The 20,249-nt window shown below is 43.3% G+C and overlaps 1 protein-coding gene across 2 annotated transcripts in view; it reads left to right on the forward strand.

Moving 5' to 3' along the window:
* DYNC2H1 (dynein cytoplasmic 2 heavy chain 1) overlaps window positions 1-20,249 on the forward strand; it is a 6,555,988-nt gene that overhangs the window by 1,818,717 nt on the left and 4,717,022 nt on the right. For both annotated transcript variants that reach the window (XM_044072582.1, XM_044072581.1), the window contains one exon: window positions 18,993-19,108. In XM_044072582.1, the coding sequence (XP_043928517.1) occupies window positions 18,993-19,108 (116 nt within the window). The remainder of the gene's footprint in view (window positions 1-18,992; window positions 19,109-20,249) is intronic.

A 20,249-nucleotide genomic window follows, 5' to 3' on the forward strand; every position in this document is an offset into this window, starting at 1 on the left:
ATTTCATTCTTTATCCAAGATCTCTAACACGGCTCCTCGATGTTCCACCCAGTCAGAGGGACCAAGCAGCCTTAGAAATACAAAAGTTGCTAGAAAGTCATCCAAGAAGTCCCACCAGACCAGGTAGGATCTGGATTTTACTCAAGGTTCTTTTTAGTGCCAAAAAAGACAGGGGACCGGAGACCAATTCTGGATCTCAGCCTTCTAAACAAATTTGTTCAACAATCCAAATTCCAGATGGTCATGGTTCAGTGTATATTTGCCATTCTAGAGGAAAATGATTGGATGTGCTCTGTAGACCTTCAGGGCAGAACCAAGTCTTACTCCCCTGTGTCAAGAAGCCCTCAGAGTGTGACGGTGGGCAATTTCCTCTAACAGCTTTCTAATAGCAATGCACATGCTGAGGAGTTCTAGTGTGATTGCAGACAAATTGATCAGGTGTGTACTTCTGCCTCATGAGTGGTCTCTCAATCCCGGAATAGTGAGAAACATTTTTTGACGCTGGGCCAGTTTTGCTGTGACCTATTTCCATCACCCCAAAACAAGTGCAGAAACTACTTTGCCCTAATCCCCCCGCAGGAGGAGTCCCCAAGAGATGCTTTTCTCCTCAAATGGCCCTTGGGTGTCCTTTATGCCTTTCCCCCCTTCCCTCTAATTCCACTCTTTCACAAGAAAGCAACCAGGTTGTGAAGTAAAGTAATCCTCATTGCACCCTATTGGCCTTGACACATTTGGTTCCCCTTCCTATGGCCTCATCTAGTTCACCATCCTTGGATTCTGGACCCAGTTCCAGACCTGTTGTCTCACCCTCGGGGACTGGTGCATCCCGACCTTCAAAATCTCAAGCTGACAGCTTGGTTCCTCCAGTTTTGCTAGTTGCCAATCAATAATGATTTATCTTCCCCGGTGCAGAAAATTCTTCTGGCTTCCCATTGACCATCCACCAGGAAACTCTACCTCAGTAAGTGGAAGAGATTTTTAACCTGGGCATATGATGTTAATCTCGACCCTTTCTCCACACCCGTGGAAAGAGTTGGAGTTTCTAGCCATTCTTTTTGATCAAGGAGCCTCAGCTTCCATGATTAAGGTCCAATTAACTGCCATCTCTAACTTTCATAATGGTTTTGAGGATCTTCCTCTGATTCCACATAGATTATGTGAAGTGTTCCTCAAAGGAGCTCTGCGTTTAAAACCTCTGTTTAAATAACCTCTGACCATTGTTCTTTAGTCACTGCTGATCCCTCCCTTTGAGCCATCAGCAACATGCAGCTTAAAGTTTCTTTCATGTAAAATGCTTTTTCTCATAGCTATTATCTCCACAAGACGAGTCTCAAAGAAACAGACTTTATGTTCAAAACCCCCTTATTTAGTTTTCCATAAAGATAGAGTTTCACTCCGAACCAATCCATCCTTTCCTTTGAAGGCTGTCTCAGAATTCAACATTAATCAAACCATCGACTTGCCTGTTTTCTTCCCTAACTTTAAAAACAAAGGTGAATATTGCTTCCATTTGCTGGATGTTCAAAGACAATTACATTTCTGTCTCAATAGGACTAAAGAATCTAGAAAGCCAGACCAATTATTTGTATCCTTTTTTGACCCAACTTTAGAGAACTCTGTCTCCAAAGTTACCTTGTCAAAATGGCTGAGAGACTGCATTACTTACATATATAATAAAAAGAGTCTCGAGTTATTTGTGCCTGTCAGAGTGTATTCCACCAAATCAATGGCCACTTCAGCGGTTTTCCATTCTATGGCTTCCATGAATGAGATATGCTCAGCAGCAACATGGGCTACTCCACATACCTTTATTACTCATTACAGATTGGATCTGGTCTCCAGGGGAAAAGGTTTCCGTGGTTCTCAGGAATATCCTTCCTTAGGGCCACCCAGGTCAAATAAAGATGTTATGTTCTTACCATAACTTTCCATCTGTGTTGTTGATCTTCATCTCTTCTTGGCATCCATTCCTCCTTCCCCCGCCTATGAATTCCTAGAGGATTGATTGCTTGCCCTAGGTTCCTTGTTAGGTTTCACCTTGGATATGGCTTCTTCATGTTTGGTATAATTCTTCTGTCTTTCTATTCAGCTGCAAACTTGATCTGAGGTTATATAGAGAGGGGCATTGTGGGTAGAGTATTAGCTGGAGAGATTTTTGGCTGGTGCGAGCTGTATAATGGCCGAACCGATTCTGAGGATCGGAATCGACTGCCCAAGAATCAAGAATAGATGAAGATCAACAATACAGATGGAACATTATGGTAAAAACATTTATTTGCATTTGTTTTCCGGGATAGTCCACTGGGCCTAGGAGTGCCCATTTTCAGTGGAGGCCCTGGGAGAAAAGCTCCACATATTACATATCCATTGACGAGATGAATCTGTTAACAGTCAATTTGATGTTGTTAATATTCTTTCCATTCATCACTCATGGGTTCGGTTCTTAGCCTTCGGAACCAAGTCGGCCTATTGCCAAGCTCACACCAGCCAAAAAAAACTCTCGAGCTAAGTCTTTACCTAGAATACCCTTCTCCCTGTTACCTCAGATCTCGTTTGCCGTGTTTCAGCCGAGCTCTCAGCTAAGTGAAATGTTTTTTGATATTTGTGAAAAGTTTTTGGATATCTTCATATTTTACTTAAACCTTTAGTATTACTAGTGTTTTTTCTTCGGTCTAACCGTATTGTTTCCCCTCTACCCATTGCTAATCTTAAATACCATTACTGGTATGGCCTTTTCCCTTATCCTTGTGGTATTTCTTCAATACCATAGCTGGTATTGTCTTCTCTTGCTTAACCTGTTAGCTTTTATCTTTATTCAGGTGTCTCCCTTTCTTCTCTTCATATAGTGTGTTGTTAAACTGGTGTTTTTCTTGTGATTTTCATGTGGTTTTTTTGAACAGAGTGACTTCATTATTGTTGGATTATACAGTTAGTTGTGGTGTCCTTTTCTATTAAGATGTCTGATAAGAAGGGTACCTCTGGCTTTAAGCATTGTACTTCTTGTAAGGGCAAGTTACCGAATAGTGTCTTGCATGACTGTGTATACTGTTTGGGAGTGGCCCACCTTTCGGTGCAGCCTCCATGTGATACTTGTCAAAGGTTCAGCCAACGCACTCTTAATGAGCGCAAAAATAAACTCATTCTGAAGGGGTTACTAAAGTCTCCCTTCTCAGAGGCCATTACTGTGATGGAGGTCTCAATCCCTCCTTCTAAGGACAGAGAGATCCCATTCTGTTCCTTCTTCACCGTCAGGTGATCAGAGCAAACCTGGGAAATCTGAGGTGCCCAAGTTATCGTCGGAGCATAAATCTGCCTCTTCAGCTCCGCCTTCCTCGGCTCCGACCATCTCAAAACCTTCGATACTGACACCTGTTTTGGCACATGCTTTGCCTCCAGCACTGATCATTGATCTTACTGCACCTATTTCGACTTCGGCACCTGTAGCTGTTTCTGCTCAGGGCACACCTTCGACTTCGACTTCAGTTTCCATTTTAGAACCGACCATTTCGGCTCAGATTTGCCACTTCAGCACCGAGCATTGTGCCAACCTCACTGGATCTGACCCATTTGCTTCCGGTCTCGAAACTAGAGACTTTGGTGCCGACAGACCTTGCACCATGGACCTGATACTCTCCCTCCGTAGACCCGGGGATTGGGGGATGGGCACGTCAGCCCAGGGTACTGTGCTGTCTTTCTCCTTGGTTCCCTCCTCTGCGCACATTGTTGCATCTGTGCTAATCCTGCTTGAGGCTCCACCTCTGGGGGTGGGTCCGTCAGAGCAAGGTGTGACCCCGGTCCCGAGGTTGTTTTTCTCATTTCCGGGCTCCTATCCCTCTTCGGGCGGGCCTGCCTTCAGCGCGATGGAGAGGGCTCTTGCTTCTGGTAGCACTCCTACAATGTCGGAACCCCAGTTTTCACCCCCTGAGCTGCAGCTTTCGCAGACCACCCCCCCCCCCGGGACACCAGACAGAGAAGCCACAACACATCCCTGTTCAGGGTACCCACTCTTCCGAGTCCTCCTCACAGACCCCCCACTGAGGAGCCCCCTTGAAAGAAAACATGCAAGAAGAAGCAAGTGAACTCTCCTGAGGAGTCCTTAATGGATGACATGGATTACGACGATGGTGAAGTGTCCCCACGGTCACCTCCTGATGATGTCTACTTCGGAGACATCCTTGAGATGTTAAAGCAGAGAGGTGACTGGAAGACCTCCAATCCTTTGTCTGAGGAGTCCATGTTCCTGCAGGCTTTTGGTGCCCGGCCGTCTACCTCTTGCGTGACCCCACCTGCCGACGAGCTCATCCAGCTCGTAGTGCAGCACCTGTGGAAGAACCCTGATTCCATTGAGGCACTCCCCTGGAGACCAGACAAAATTCTGTCCCCTCCTGTTGAGAATCCACACTGGTCCAAAGGGTTACCAGTAGATGCTGTGTGGCCACGAAAAAGAACTTGGCCGAGGAAAGTCCTGCTGTCCACCTGCTCAACAGGGAGTTCTAGGTGGTGGGCAGACTTGGGAAGCTTGTTTTTGCATCAGAGACCTTTGCTATAAGCTCCCTGAACTATTTGGCATGCTTTACGAGGTTCCAGAGGGACTTGATCTCTGAACTCTCTGGGACACTCGCAGGAGAGTTGTCTGGCGAGGTCAGGGACACTCGCAGCTAGCACCCCTGGAATTAATATCCAACTCATCCATGAGGTTGCTGTCACATGACCAAAAGAGCTGCTAGAGCAGTGGGTTTGGGCATTATGAGATCCCGTACCTGGATACGCATCTGTGACCTCATGGACCCCTTCAAGTCTTCCTTTCTGAATGCTCCCATCAAAGCTTCATCTCTCTTTGGCTCCAAAGTGAAGGACACGCTAGCCAAATGCGACCAAGATGGAAAAACTCTGTTACTCTAGGCCTACGGTTTTCCAACCCTCAACGTACCTTCTGCAGGAATCAGAGGAGTGGGAAATTATGGCATAAATTTCAGGGTCCTTCCGTGCCACACGTGGTGATGCTACTCTCAGAGGCAGAGGGGGTAACAGTTCTGGAAGACGCCCCTATAGAATAGTGGGGGGGTCCTCGCAACCAAGGCTCCAGGGACTCCTTCTCTGGACAGCCTTATTAGCACTCCTGAGGGGCAGACTGATTGCTTACCTCTGGAAGCAGTCGGGTGTCGTTTCTCTCTCCACCAAGCTGCCTGGCACTCTTATCACCACTGATCATTGGGTGCAGAATATTATCACCAGAGGTTACACCATTCCCCTTTCTTGTCAGCTAAAATTTCCAACAAAACTTCCAGACGTTCCACCCAGTCAAAGGGAAGAAGCAGCTTCAGAGATTATAAAGCTGTCTCAAAAAAGTCATCCAGCCAGTCCCACCAGACCAGCGCAGATCCAGATTTTACTTGAGATACTTTTTGGTGCCAAAAAATACAGGGGACTGGAGACCCATTTTGGATCTCAGCAACTTAAACAAGTCTGTCACCCACACTAAATTCCGGATGGTCACGGTTCAGTCTATCCTTCCCTTTTTAAGAGAAGGTGATTGTATTTGCTCAATAGATCTTCGGGATGCATATTACCACATCAAGATGGACAAATGCTCCAGGAGTCTGCTTCGCTTCCGGCTAGGAGCCAGTCATTACCAATTCCGTGCCCTGCCATTCGGTCTATCTACAGCCCCCAGAGTTTTCACGAAATGCATGGCAGTGGTAACAGCTCACTTGAGACTAAAAGAATACCAGGTGTTTCCCTATCTAGACGACTGGCTCCTTACCGCCCCCACCAAGCATCTTCTGGTAACTGCGCTAAAACATACTCTCTCTGGTAAAATTGTTGGGAATAACGATACATTGAGAGAAATCAAATCTTATTCCTACACAGCAAATAGAGTTCATTGGAGCAGTGTTCAATACTCAGTCCTGTCTAGTATCACTCCCTCTTCACAGACTCAATCGATTGAGGCTTCAAATGTGAGTGATTCTTTCTTATACATCAGCCTCTGCAAGAGAAGTTGTCCAAGCCCTAGGTTCTTTGGCTGCATCAATTACAATAGTGCCTCTAGCAAAACTACATATGCAAATTCTGCAATGGCTCCTTCTGTGTCAGTGGTTCCCAAACGATCATCCCCTGGATTACAAGATTCAAATAACCAACTCCTGCAAGCAGGACCTGCTTTGGTGGATGAGGCCAGATGTAGATCTTTATAGTCGCCCATTTCAACACTCCCAGCCCACAGCCATTGTGACCACAGATGCTTCCCTGATAGGGTGGTGGGCCATTTTCAGGGAAAGACTGTCCAAGGCACATGGTCCACCTCAGAGGCCCACCTGCATATCAATGTCCTAGAACTGAGAGCTGTGCTGTTAGCATTGCAGACATTCCATGCGGCTCTCCCCTCCGGGACATTTGCAGTCCAATCAGACAATATGCCAGTGGTCTGGTACATCAACAAGCAAGGAGGAACCAAGTCCTATCCCCTTTGTTGAGAAGGCATGAGAATTTGGCAGTGGGCGATAGCTTCCAGACACTTTCTGATAATGCATATCCTGGGGAGCTCCAACGTGATTGCGGACAAACTGAGCAGATGCATCCTCATGTCCCACGAGTGGTCTCTCAACCCTTAGGGTGGCGTCTGTTATCTTCAGCCACTGTGGCCGGCATTGCTGCGATCTTTTTGCCTCCACTTCAAGCATCAAGTGCAACAGCTACTTCACCCTACTTCCTCCGGAGGGGGAGTCACCGAGGGACGCTCTGATCAACAATTGGCCCACGGGACTTCTCTGCGCTTATCTTACCATTCCTCTGATCCTACAATTTCTAAAGAAAGCTCTTTGGTTGAGATGCAAGGGATCCTCATAGCCCCATTCTGGACTCAACAAGTTTGGTTCCCCTTTCTTCGACCTCACCTAGTATTCCCGCCGTGGATTCTGGACCTGCTACCAGATCTGATCACTCAACCCCAAGGATTGAGTTACCCGAACCTGTCCACTCTCAAGCTAACAGCTTGGTTTCTCCACTTCTGCTAGTCACCTTGCAGGCTAAGCTCTCCTCGACCTGTTCAAGACATCATTCTGGTCTCTCACAAACCATCCACCAGAAGACTATATCAGGATAAATGGAAACGATTTTCCATCTGGTCCAAGGATAACATGCTAGACCTGTATTTGGCTCCGGTTACTGCAGTGCTTCAATACTTGGCTAAGTTTTTTGATAAAGGAGCCTCTGCCTCTACAGTATGAGTACATCTAGTGACAATTTCCAATTTTCACAATGGTATAGATGGCATCCCTCATCTTTTTACGTCTCTGCAAGGCTTTCTCCAAAGGCACCTTTCATCTCAGGCCTTCTCTCAGACAGCCCGTAGAGCCATGGAACCTCACGTTAGTCCTCCAGTCTTTTATTCAAAAGTCCTTTGAGCCTACTGCTAAGTGTGACGTAAAGTTTTTGTCTTGGAAATCTTTGTTTCTGGTGGCCATTACCTCTGCCCAGAAGAGTTTTGGAGCTGCAGGCATGGTGCATCAAGAGGCCCGATCTGGTTTTCCATGTAGACAGAGTGTCACTTCGGATGAACTCATCCTTTCTTCCCAAAGTTGTGTATAAATTCTCTGTTAACCAGTCCATTGATCTACCAGTGTTTTTTCCGAATTTTGCTAATAGAGGAGAGTATTGCCTTCACACCTTAGAAGTACCTAGACAGTTAAGATTTTACCTAGACAGGACCAAATCTATCCGTAAATCTGAAGAGCTTTTCATCGCCTTTTCGGGACCCAAAATGGGAGAAGCTGTGTCCAAGGTTACATTATCTAGATGGCTAAGGGGCTGCATACGTGTCACCTATTCCCCCATAATGAATCCATGCCAAACTTTGAAGTCCACTCCACTAGATCTGTGGCAACGTCTATAGCATTCCATTCCAGGGCATCCATGGATGACATCTGTGCAGCAGTTGAGCTAAGCCTCATATCTTTATCAATCATTGCAAATTGGAACTCCAGGGGAAGAGCTGGCTTCTGCTCAGTGGTGCTCAGGAATGTTCTTCCAAAAGGGTCACCCATGGACCTCAAGATAGCATGGGGATTCTGTCCCATCAGTGATGAATGAAAAGAAGATTAACAACATCAGATAAAGAAGTTATGTCTTACCATAATGTTCCATCTGTGTTGATGTTCATCGTGTTACACTCCTGCAGTCATTACACTTGGGTTATCCTGCCGTCAGGTGGTTCCCCAGTCAGCCTGAGTTCCAAAGTCTTGGTCCAGCGTCGGTTGCTGTCACCTTCTCCCTGACGTCAGTGCCACAGGGGTATATAAGATGCAGCTGACACCATTTTCTTCAGTCTTTCCTTGCCGCGCGGTGCCCGAAGCAAAAGCAGTTTACAAGTGCCGGTCGGCCGACTCCTGAGATTTTCATTCCAAATCCAGAACCGAAGTCTTCTACAAAGCTAAGTACCCCGTTGGGGAAACTTTTTCTTGCCTCAGACTGATGTCAGTAAAAGTTAATAACTGTATTTCTTGTGGGAAGCAAATACCTCATAAGGATTTCCATTCCTATTGTATCCCATGCCTAGGCCCAGACTACGACGTCACTGGTTGTCGGTTTTGTGCTAGGTTTAACAAGCGCACTATTAAATGTCGGTTTGATTTTGCCCGACATTATTTTGACAGAAAATTAAATTACACCATGCCGTCGGAACTTCCGACATCCGGAATACATAAAAAGCGCAAAGACAAGGATAGATATCCGAGGCCCAAAACTGACGACGAAGCCTCTTCTAGGCCAGTTGCCAGTTCTCCGGTTTTCAGCGAGGCGCCTTCGCAGCCCCTGACGACCGCTTCTGCAGAACCACAGGCCGCCTCCGACTCCCATGTGGAGATGGCTGGGCCTTTGGACGCACAAGTTTTTCAGCCTACCGAAATTAATCCATCAGAGGGATCCGGAGTAGCTGAACAACCCGCAGCTTCAGAGGGTGTTTTCAGACCTACTCAGTTAAGCATTAAACCCTCTGCTAAGTCTAAACCTTCTTTAAAAACAAAGAAACAAATACAGCATTCTCCAGGACAGGCCTCCATGCCTAAGAAACAAATGCTCAAAATGGCCGAAGACCTAATAACTCTGATCAGGGGGTCCTATCCCTTCCTGATAAAAGGCCTAGACAGGATGCAGACTATGACTCATCCGACCAGGTGTCCATCTCTTCAGAGTCATCCTCAGACCTAGGATATTCTTTACCCCCTTATGAGGATTCTGATGCTGAGGAATCAATTCCATCAGCCTCTCCACCTGAGGACTACTCCTTTGGGGAAACCTTACATACCATGAGGGAGCATTTCCATTGGAAAGGCCAGGATTACTCAGAATCCAAGAAAAGGCTCAGAGACTTCCTTTTATTACCTCAGCACAGACCCCTTGCTATTCCGCCAGTGTTAGATATTGTGGATGATGTGTATACTGAATCCAGCTTAAATCCTGATTCTTTACCTCCAGCCTCAGTTAAGCCTGACAGATACTACAGAGTCCCTGACTCACACAAATTTCTTTATAAAAGCCCTGTTGCCGACCCTGAAACTATTTCTCAGGAACCCAGAGGGGTTAAGGCCTCATCAGCAAAAAATCCAGTTCCCTCTGACAGAGATTCCAGAGCATTAGATAGATGGGGGAAGAAAGTATATACGTCTGCAACTTTAGCATTGAGAGCCTTAAATTGCCAGTTTCACATGCTAAAATATCAGCAGTTTTTGATGTCTCAGTTTAAACAAAAAATGCTTCCAGATTCCGATCCTCCAAATTTTAAAGAAATGCAGGATTTATTGCATGCAGCTGAACAAGTGGGAAAACATACTTTGCAATGTGGTTTTGATTCTTTAGAGGCCTCCTGTAGAGCAGCAGTTACAGGCTCTGTCATTAGAAGGCATGCTTGGTTAAAAGAACATATGTTACCAGATCATGTTAAAGCAAAATTATTGGATGCACCTTTGCAGCAGGATGTGTTGTTTGGAGTTAAGGCAGAAGAGGTATTAAAGAAAATGGAGGATAAGGCAAAATCTATGCAAACGGTGAAGGATTTCTTAGAGGTTCACCCTCCTCGATTTAGCAGAAATTGTCCAACAAAGAATTGGCCTTTTCCAGTTGCAGACAGACCTCAAAGGGGCAGATACAGACGTCCAAGAGGTAGAGGTCAACCACAAGGTCCTTACAGGCCACGTCAATGGGGTGCATCAGGCCTGAAAGAAGGGGAAGACAAGCCACAACCATATAATAAGCAGCCCCAATGACTTCCCACTACAGCTGCCAAACAGCTCTCTCTTGCCAGCCCCCATTGGGAGGAAAACTAGCACTTTTCTATCACAATTGGCATAGATCACCAACGACAAATGGATTCTCAACATTGCATCTCAAGGTTACAGGTTCTACTTTCACACTCTGCCAAGGTTAAAAGAAATGCCAAATCTGCCACCAAATCAATGGGCAGAGGCTCAAAAACAAATTACAGCACTCATGGACATGAGAGCTATTCAAAAGGTACCACCACAGGAGCAAGGACAAGGATTCTACTCAAGACTCTTTCTGGTTCCCAGAAAGGACAAAGCCTGGAGGCCCATTCTGGATATTTCTTCTCTAAACACTTACCTGGATGTTCCGAAATTCAAAATGTTGACACTACAGCAGCTTCTTCCCATGCTGGGCAAGAAAGCTTGGCTTGTGACCTTGGACCTCAAGGAGGCATACCTGCATGTCCCTATCAGACAAAACTGCAGAAGATACCTCCGATTCATAGCTGGTTCAATGCACTATAAATTCTCTGCACTGCCCTTTGGCTTATCTACTGCACCCAGGGTCTTCACAAAGTGCCTGGCACCAGTAATTGCATTTTGCAGACAAAGGAATTCAAATTTATCCGTACCTGGACGACTGCCTGGTTCAAGCAGAGAGCAAGGGCATTCTTCTAAAGCATCTGGCGTTTGTAAAAAAAAGCTATTAAGTTGCCTAGGGTACACAGTAAACAAAAAGAAATCAAAACTAGTGCCCTCACAAGAGTAATATTCCTGGGTGCCAGCTTGAACACAGCGGCCCAGATGGCTTATCTCACGCCAGACAAGCAAGGACAACTGACTTAATACTTTCAATTGATGGCAGCAAGGACCCAGCTTCCTGCAAGAAAAATTCTGCAGGCCTTGGGTTACATGGCATCTTGCATACTACTAATTCCATATTCTAGACTGCATATGAGGAAACTACAATGGTACCTAAAGAGTGTCTGGTCTCAACACTGTCAAAGTTTGGAAACAGTTATACCACTAATTCCTTGCCTTCAACAGGAATTTCGATGGTGGGCTCAAGCTTGTCACCTCAACAAGGGACAGCCTTTTACTCAACCCACAGCCAGGCAAACACTGACAACAGATGCATCGGATTATGCCTGGAGAGCACACATGGCAGGAAAATGTATTCAGGGCAAGTGGCCCGCAGAACAAAGGCATCTTCACATCAATCAAAAAGAGATGCTAGCTGTACAAAATGCCCTGATAGCTTTCAAGGACCTTCTGCATCCAGGACAACTACTACTAAAGACAGACAACACCACAGTTATGTGGTACATAAACAAGCAAAGGGGCACTCACTCCTACCCCCTTTGCAGACAAGCCATGACCTTTTGGAACACAGCTCTAAACTGTCAAGTTCATCTGCAAGCACAATTCTTGCCAGGAGAGAAAAACACACTGGCAGATGACTTAAGCAGAAACATCATCGATCCCCACGAATGGGAATTTAATCCACAAATATTTAGAATGATAACACAGAAATGGTGGAGCCCGGACATAGAGCTGTTTGCATCCCCAATGAACTGCCAGCTGCAGAAATTCTGCACAAGGAATTACCATCCACAAGCATGGAAAGTGGATGCCCTCTGATTCAGCTGGAAAAACTTACAAGTATACGCTTTCCCACCACTACCTCTCCTTCCAAAGGTACTCATAAAAGCCAAGCAAGAAGAGCCAAAGATGATCCTGATTGCACCAGACTGGCCTCGCCAGCACTGGTACCCAATCTTAAAGAACTTAGCACAAGGACCAGCCTGGATTTTGCCCCAAATCCCACATCTGCTGACTCAGCACAACAATCAAATACTTCACAACCAGCTAAAGACCTTAAACCTAGCTGCATGGAAGATTCCTTAGTCAAGCAAGCAATGCCTCTCTCCAAAGTTGTTATGGATGTCATTCTGGAGGCCAGAAGGCATAGTACCAGGAAAGCCTATTCGGATAAATGGAAGAGATTCTGTGCCTGGAACCAGGCTCACAGCCTTGACCCTTTTGTCCCAAACATTCCACAGATACTACAATATTTAACTGAGATGCTGGACAAAGACCTCTCCTTTTCATCCATCAAGATCCACGCCTCTGCCATCTCTGCTCATTACAACACGGATCCACCAATTTTCTCTAATCCTTTGCTAAGACAGTAACTCAGAGGGGCTAAAAACATAAGACCACCCCGTAGAGCACCTACTCCAACTTGGGACCTCAACTTTGTGTTGGAAAAATTAACTTTACCTCCTTTTTAGCCAGCTAACACAGCAGATTTAAAATATATCTCTTGGAAAACTGCTCTGCTCCTGGCAATAACATCAGCACGAAGAGTTTCAGAATTGCAGGCACTAATGGCAGTGGAACCTTTCCTCATTTTCCACCAAGACAGGGTGTCCTTAAGACCTTAACCCTACGTTTATGCCAAAGGTGGTATCAAGTTTGGCTCTAAACCAAACTATTCACTTGCCAACTTTTTATCCAAAATCACTGAATAAAGGGGAGAGGCTACTGCATTCTTTGGACATACACAGGCAGTTATGCTTCTACTTGGACAAAACCAAAGCTTTCAGAAAATCTGAGCAATTATTGGTAGCATATGCTGCAGGAGCACAGGGAAAAGCCATTTCAAAACAGGCTATTTCAAAATGGATAGGACATTATATACATTTCTGCTATACACACCATGGGAAACCTGTACCTAGCAGCATTAGACCTCACTCCACCAGGGCAACAGCCACTTCAACTGCCTACCTCAGAGGAGTACCTACCAAGGATATTTTGGAAGCAACAACTTGGAGTTCTGTACATACCTTCACCAAGCATTACCATTTGCCTCTGTACTCTAAATCCAGAGCTGGCTTCGCCACTGCAGGGCCTTAGAGCCACCCCTAATGCCTTATAGAACCAACCACCCTACCTCATCTTTGGGATTCTACCCAAGTGTAATGACTGCAGCAGTGTAACACGATGAACATAATACAGTTTTGTACCTACCATAAATGTAGATGTTCGAGTGTATACACTGCTGCAGTCCAGGTTACCCTCCCACCTTCCACTCTTACTTGCTGGTACGTCCCTATGTCTTCTACCCTTTACTACCTATGGGGAGTATTTGCTGGTAACTGATAGTAGTTGTTTGCTTTTCTTATGTATGTTTTATTACCAATTTGAATTGCCTACCTTTTTGGGGGCATCTGACATCTGGGGCAAGAAAAACTGAAGAAAATGGTGTCGGCTACATCTTGTATACCCCTGTTGCACTGACGTCAGGAAGGAGGCGACAGCAACCAACGCTGGACCAAGACTTTGGAACTCAGGCCGACTGGGGAACCGCCTGATGGCAGGATAACCCAAGTGTAATGACTGCAGCAGTGTATATACTCGAACATCTACATTTATGGTAGGTATAAAACTGTACTTTCATCTTCTTTCATTCATCACTTCCCACCCTCCTTCCCCCTCCAAAGGCTACTGGGGGATGCTTTGGGTCCAAGTGATGCACTAGGGTACTTGCGTAGAAGTGGCCGTGGCTTTACTTCCCCTCTTAGCAAACCTCGATCTCAGGTAACTGGGAGAAGGGCATTCTGGGCAGAGACTTGGCTTGAGAGTTTTTTTTTGGCTGGCGCAAGCTTGCTAATAGGCTGACTCTGTTCCGAGGGCTCAGAACCGAACCCATCAGTGATGAATGAAAGAAGATTAACAGCACAGATGGAACGTTATGGTAAGACATAACTTCTTTTATGTAACTTTGTTACTAGTAAGCAACATTATACAAAATACAAAATTAACCGTGATTTACATCCAGGTGCAATATATACCTGTTGATATACAATTAGAATTAGGCCTTCTTTTCTTTAAATTTCATCTTGTAGCAGAGGATGAATAAAACTGAGAGGGAGAAGAGTTAGATTAAGTGAAGATAGATATTTCAAAGTGTTAAAGTTGTTAGGAGAGGTTTCTAGTTCCATGTAATGCTGGAAGAATTATTTGAGTAAGTACAGATCCATAGTTTGGAGAGGTATTCTTCCAGAGACTTCATGAAAATGGTGTGGTTAGAAGTGGTTCTGATTGTGGTGAGTAAGGGATTCCACACCTTGGCTATATCAACAGAGTAAAGAGCTCGGCCAGCTGTAAGGTTGGGTAATTCTACCTTTAGAAGACATTTATTTTCTGATCTGAGGTATCTAGTGGAGTTGTAGGGGGACATTAGTGAGGCTAGGGATGGGCAGTCATTTGGTTTAGTTATGATTTTATGTGCATTGGTAAGTTAGGAACTGAGGTAGTTCGAGCCAGTTGAGTTTTTGAATGGATGGGGAGGTATGTGTAGCATTGTTGGCAGACTTTGCTACTTCATTGTAACAAGATTCAAGTTTGTTTTTTAGAAAGAGTTGAATGCCTGTGAGCAGGGGGGCACCATATAGTAGAGATGGTAAAAGAAAGGAGGATGCTAGATTTTTTTTGGCTGAGTGGTTGAGGTAAGTTATGTGTCTGTAAAGCAGACCTAACTTTTGGTGGGTCTTTCTGATGTTATTTAGGATATGAAGGTCAAAGGAGAGATTTTCATCTATAGTAACTCCAAGGAGTTTAGTGTGGGGCACTACTTCGATGCCACTGTTCTTCTGAGACTGAATAGTAAATGCTGACCTGTATATGGGTGTGGATCCTTTAGGGGTGAATAGAAGGAGTTTGGTTTTGTAAGCATTTAGGGCTAGGTGATTGTTGTTCCATGTTTCTGTTGGTGAGAAGGCAATTTGAGTTAGTTGTTGGAGTTCACTGGTGGAGTAGGGAGAGCAGATGATGGTGGAATCATTTGCTATTGAATAAGTGTGGTTTGAGACAGGGAAGAGTGGAAGGCATTAACAAATGTGCTGAAAAGGAGGGGCCCAAGTATAGAGCCTTGGAGAACTTCTGTGGATATCGAGAGATAAGGTGAGAAGTACTGGTCCTATTTTGTTGCTTGTCTATTTGTAAGGTAGTTAGAAAACCCAATCTAAGGTAGGGGGTAAGATTCCTAGGTTAGATAGTTTAGTGAATAGTAGGGAATGTGAGATGGTATCAAATGCCTTTGGTAGGTCAATAAATAGAGGACACAATTTTCCCTGTGTCTCTTGGACGGTTTACAATGTCCAAGAATGATATAAGGGCAGTGGTGGTACTGTGTCCAGGTCTGAAACCTTGTTGGGTGGGGGACAAGATTTTATTGTGTAGGAGGTGTTTTAGGACTTGATTGTGGACACATTTTTCTAGAATTTTGTATAGAGGGGAAAGGATTGCTATGGGTCAGAAATTGGTGAAATCTATGATTTGGCTGCCTTTATGTAGTGGGAGAATATAAGCTTTTCTTTCCTGATAGTAGGTATTTGCTGTTTTTGGAGAGATCTGTTAATAAGTATGCTAATTGGATAAGCTGTAGACTTTGACATCTGTAGATATGCTGGGGGTAGGTTATCAGGCGCATTAGTACATGGTTTGAGTTTAAGGTGTAGTTTCAAGATAGTTGAGCTAGGGATGGGGGAAGAAGGTGACATTTGGCATTGAGTTTATATTTGGTGAGTGTGCTATGATATTTATTTGAGGAAAGTTTCCTGCAAGTTCAGCAGTGAAGTCTATAAAATGTGAGTTGAATATTTTGGCAAGTTCTGTATGGGATTTGTCTGGGTCAGGACAGGGGGTTGTTATTGGATCCTGGGTTCAGTAGGGTTGAGATTGTATTCCAGAATTTCTTAGGGTTTTGTTTATGGCATTTTTGGTTAGATAGAATTGTTTTTTGTCTTTTATGATGGCATGTTTTCCTTGATTATGAAGTTGTTTGAGTTGTAGAAGGTATTGAGGTTCTTTATTTTTTGCCAAGGCTTCCAACATTTGTTTCTTTTAGACATCAGTTGTTTTGTAGGATGAGTAAGCCAGATAGTGTTATTTTTAATTATTTGTTGACGCATGGGGACTAGATTGTTTATAATATCTTAGAAGGTTGAAGTAAAGAATTCAACAGCTTCATCTAGTGGGAAGACTTTGAGAATGCTCCAGTTTACTTGTGTCAGGGTGTCATTTAGAGTTGCTTGGTCAAAAGTGGAGATATTTCTAGTTAGTCTGTACTGGTGTTGGCTGGGGGTTAAGGTGGATGTAAGTATTATGTATGCTGGGAGGTGATCACATATGGTTTGAGGTAGAGTCCCTGCTGAAACTATTTTGTTTGGGTGTGAGACTAGTATCCAGTGTATGATGGAATCACTGATTGTTGTTTTGTTGAGTCTAGTTTCTTCATTGATAAGCTGGGTTTAATTGAACAGATTTATATTTGAGAGTTGAGTTTTTGTGACTTCTGCCCAATGTATGTTGACATCTTCAATGATTATTGTCTTACTGGTAAAGGTTTTTTAAGTCCAGGCAAGGGTTTGTTCTAGGATGGGTATATTATTGCCTGGTGGGATATAGATTCCAGTGATGCCGAGCTTTTTGCTGGTATTCAGTTGTAGAAAAGCTACAGCAATTTTGGCAGATATAAATTGTGGGGTGGGGTTGGTATATGGTACTGATGTGAAATGACTTGGGTAAACTAATGCAGCACCTCCACCTTTTTTGCAGGCTCTGTCATATCTTAAGCAGGAGTAGCCAGGTGGTAGAAATTATGAGTTTTTTATATATGGTTTAAGCCAGGTTTCTGTGGTTGCTATTATATCTGGTCTACTGTGTGAAGTCCAGTCATGGAAGTCTGGAATTTTATTCCTGATAATTTGCAGGTTAATGGTTGAATTGGTGAGAGATTAATTGGTTTGTTGGGTTGTGGGATTTACGGTTGGTCCAGGGTTGGGATGGATGTTTTCCTTTTTTGAGAGGTAGGTTTTTGGTTATTAGTTTTCTTTTAAGTATAGGATGTTTGTATAGAGTTGTTAGGCTAAGTTTAGTATTTGCTTCAGTTACTCATTTAAATCTGGTAGCAGAGTGGTTGTATAATGCAATAATCCCTGGGTGAATTAGGTGTTAGCTGGGTGTAAGTGGACTTATGTCAGTGGTTATAGGTAAAGATTTTAAATTGTGGTGTACTGTGTGGATGGAAGTTAAGTGCAGAAGAGTAAAGAAAGCAAGGGAGATTGGGAGGAGTAATGATGTTGAGTATGGACACATTGTTTTATGAGATAATAGATGAAGTGAGATTAAAAAGTGTAGGTGGAGTGCTGATTGGAGGATAGGGAAAAAGGGAGGAGACTGTATAGTAGTAAAGGAAATTGATCCTGGGCTGGGTGGAAATGGAGGTAGGGTAGGCGAGTGTAGTGAGCCCGAGTGCAGCAAGGGTGAACTCAGCAGGCAGCACCTGGAGCTAGCAAAGCGACAGCAGAAATGAGCCTGCAGAATAAAAAACATCGGTATCAGTGTAGACAGTAACCAGGTAAGTCAGAAATAGTGGAAAATAGTATAGGATGGCTTTACAATAAAGACAAATTAAAGAAAGTGCTTACACTAGCTTTTGAAAGTCAAATAAAAGTTTCACACACTAGTATGTGAAAGTCCAAGGGAAAAGCCTGGTAATAAGATAGAGGGTCGAAGGTATCCCTTTGTTGGGGAATTATAAGCCCTGGGTCCAAATATGCATCTGAGGAACAGGGTCACCAAACTGCAAAAAGTATTGAAAGGAGTCACTGGAGGGAAGTCTGCAAGAATTGGGGGGGGACTACGAGAGGGTCTAATACAGCTGTTGCCCCTAATTTAATGAGCTCTAGGATACTATACAAGTATTGACAAATTAGCTGAATAAAGTACAAAGTAGTTTATAAGTATAAAAGTTTAGGAGCATGTTCACCATGAAACAGGCACCTACATCCACTTGTAAAGTAAAGTAGTGTCCTGTAAATGTTGTAATAAAAGCCGTTGCAGCATGATCCACTGGAAGGCTCTCCAGAAGAGCACTTTCAGGTTTTGTGTGGGGGGCACCGATTGTGTTAGGTCTCTGTTTTTTATTTACTTGTAAAGTAAAGTAGTGCCCTATCAGTGTTGTAATAAAAGCCGTTGCAGCACAGTCCATTGGAAGGCTGCCCAGGCAGGGACTTTGAGTTTTTGGGGGAAACCTCAGATTGTGTGAGGTCACTGTTTTTTCTTAAACAATAGGCTTAAATCTAGTCATAAGGCACACAGTCACCCAGGGGAACATCCAGCTGCATATTTTTTGGGGGGCTGAGACATAGGCTTTGAATTGCCTAGACATAGTAAAGCCTTCTTAAGTTTAATGGGACTGATTTCCAAAAAAAGGAATTAATACAAAATGGAAATCCCAATCTAAACAAAGGTTAACTGACAAACTGAATATTGTAAAGGCAATAAAAAAACTTGTGGTGGGATCTTCAGAAAAGGGAAAGAGCAAATTACATAGATGAAAATAGAATATTTGGGAAAAGGATGTGCAGAATAATGTTCAGGAGGAGGGGTGACGTTTAAGGGAAAGCATGAATCGAGTAATGTGTGTAATGGAGTGAATGATTATTGTTAAAAAGGAATGTATATACTGCATGAAAACAACAAAAAATGTGTTACTTTCTTTTCTATTAAAATGTTTATTATAAAGTTTGATTAGTTTAACAATAGTCTTATTAAAACAATATTTTAATATTGTCTGAGGATGACTGCAATGCTTATGGAGAAATTTTTAAGTTAACTGTTTTGAGTCAACTGTCTTAATGTGTTTTTTTTTTAATTCTGCAGCACCATCAAAGTGGACTGTATAACTATCAATTGCAATCCTGTGAAAACTGTGGTTGATGATCTCATTCAGAAGTTGTTTGATGCACTTGTCTTGTCATTACGGAAATCAATATTAGGTAAAAAAAATTCTTGTTTCTTATAATCTGTCTTTGGAAAACTAGCTTTAAAATGGTTTCTAATCCTGTTAATGGTGAACTGCTGCATTTTGTGCTGTTATATTGTCATATCTTATAAACTAGATTAGAAAATCTGGAATCACTTGACAGAATTCAGGATTGATCATTTTTCTATCAAGTCACTCTACTCTTTTTTTTTTCTAAACACCTTTATTAAGTTATCACTTAAGACATAGATAAACATGCATTAACAGAAAAGAAAACAAACCATTTTAACATTTTTCTATTTAAATACAGTATGCATCGCATATATTTTCTTTGCTACTATCATCAGTTCAAAATAACAAAAATGGCTGAATTCCTGCCTTTCCTTAAACCTCACTCCTCCTTCTCTTGAACAATATCATGCATGTATGTTCTTCATATTGATCACTGCGGCAATAACCTTAGCTACATGAGTTACATCTTGCCAAGGATATAACAGTGTGGCATTTTCCAAAGCTTCAGGGCACCCTCCATGTACCCAAACTGTCAAGCAGCTCGAGCTGAGCTGACTAAAAGACAAATTTGGACGCATTACTGACACCAAACGTTAAGCTCCCCTGAGGTTTTTGAGACTGGACGGTCGGTTTATGCATTCATTAGCTGGGCAGAAAAATTACTTTTGGGGAAACAAACCTTCCAATTTCTTTTTTTTTTTACTGATGTTGTATTACTTTTTTCTTCAGGAAAGTTATTTTAAAGTTAGAACTGCTGTGTTTTAACGGATTATCTTGAGACTGTAATGTACTTTTAAATGGAATACTCGTTGTTTTTGTCAGTCTAAAAGTAGTGGAAAACATTGTTGCTTATTGCTCTTACTGCTGGAAGAAGAGTGTTTGAGTTACAAGCCTTTATGGTGGGTCCTTATTTTCCACAAAGATAAAGCTTCCTTAAGAACTAATGCACATTTTTGCCTAAAGTGGTATCTGAGTTTACTTTGAGCCAAGCTATCCATCTACCTGTCTTTTTTTGGAACTTAAAATGTGGGAGAAAGGATACTCCATATCTTGGAAGTCCACAGAGAACGTTGGTACTATTTTGAAAGAACATAATCTTTCAGGAACTTTGATTTGTTGTTCATTTTTTATGACACTAAGAA

Source organism: Protopterus annectens, chromosome 5.part0 (assembly GCF_019279795.1).
Source record: "Protopterus annectens isolate FY-2018-M chromosome 5.part0, PAN1.0, whole genome shotgun sequence".
Taxonomy (NCBI): domain Eukaryota; kingdom Metazoa; phylum Chordata; order Ceratodontiformes; family Protopteridae; genus Protopterus; species Protopterus annectens.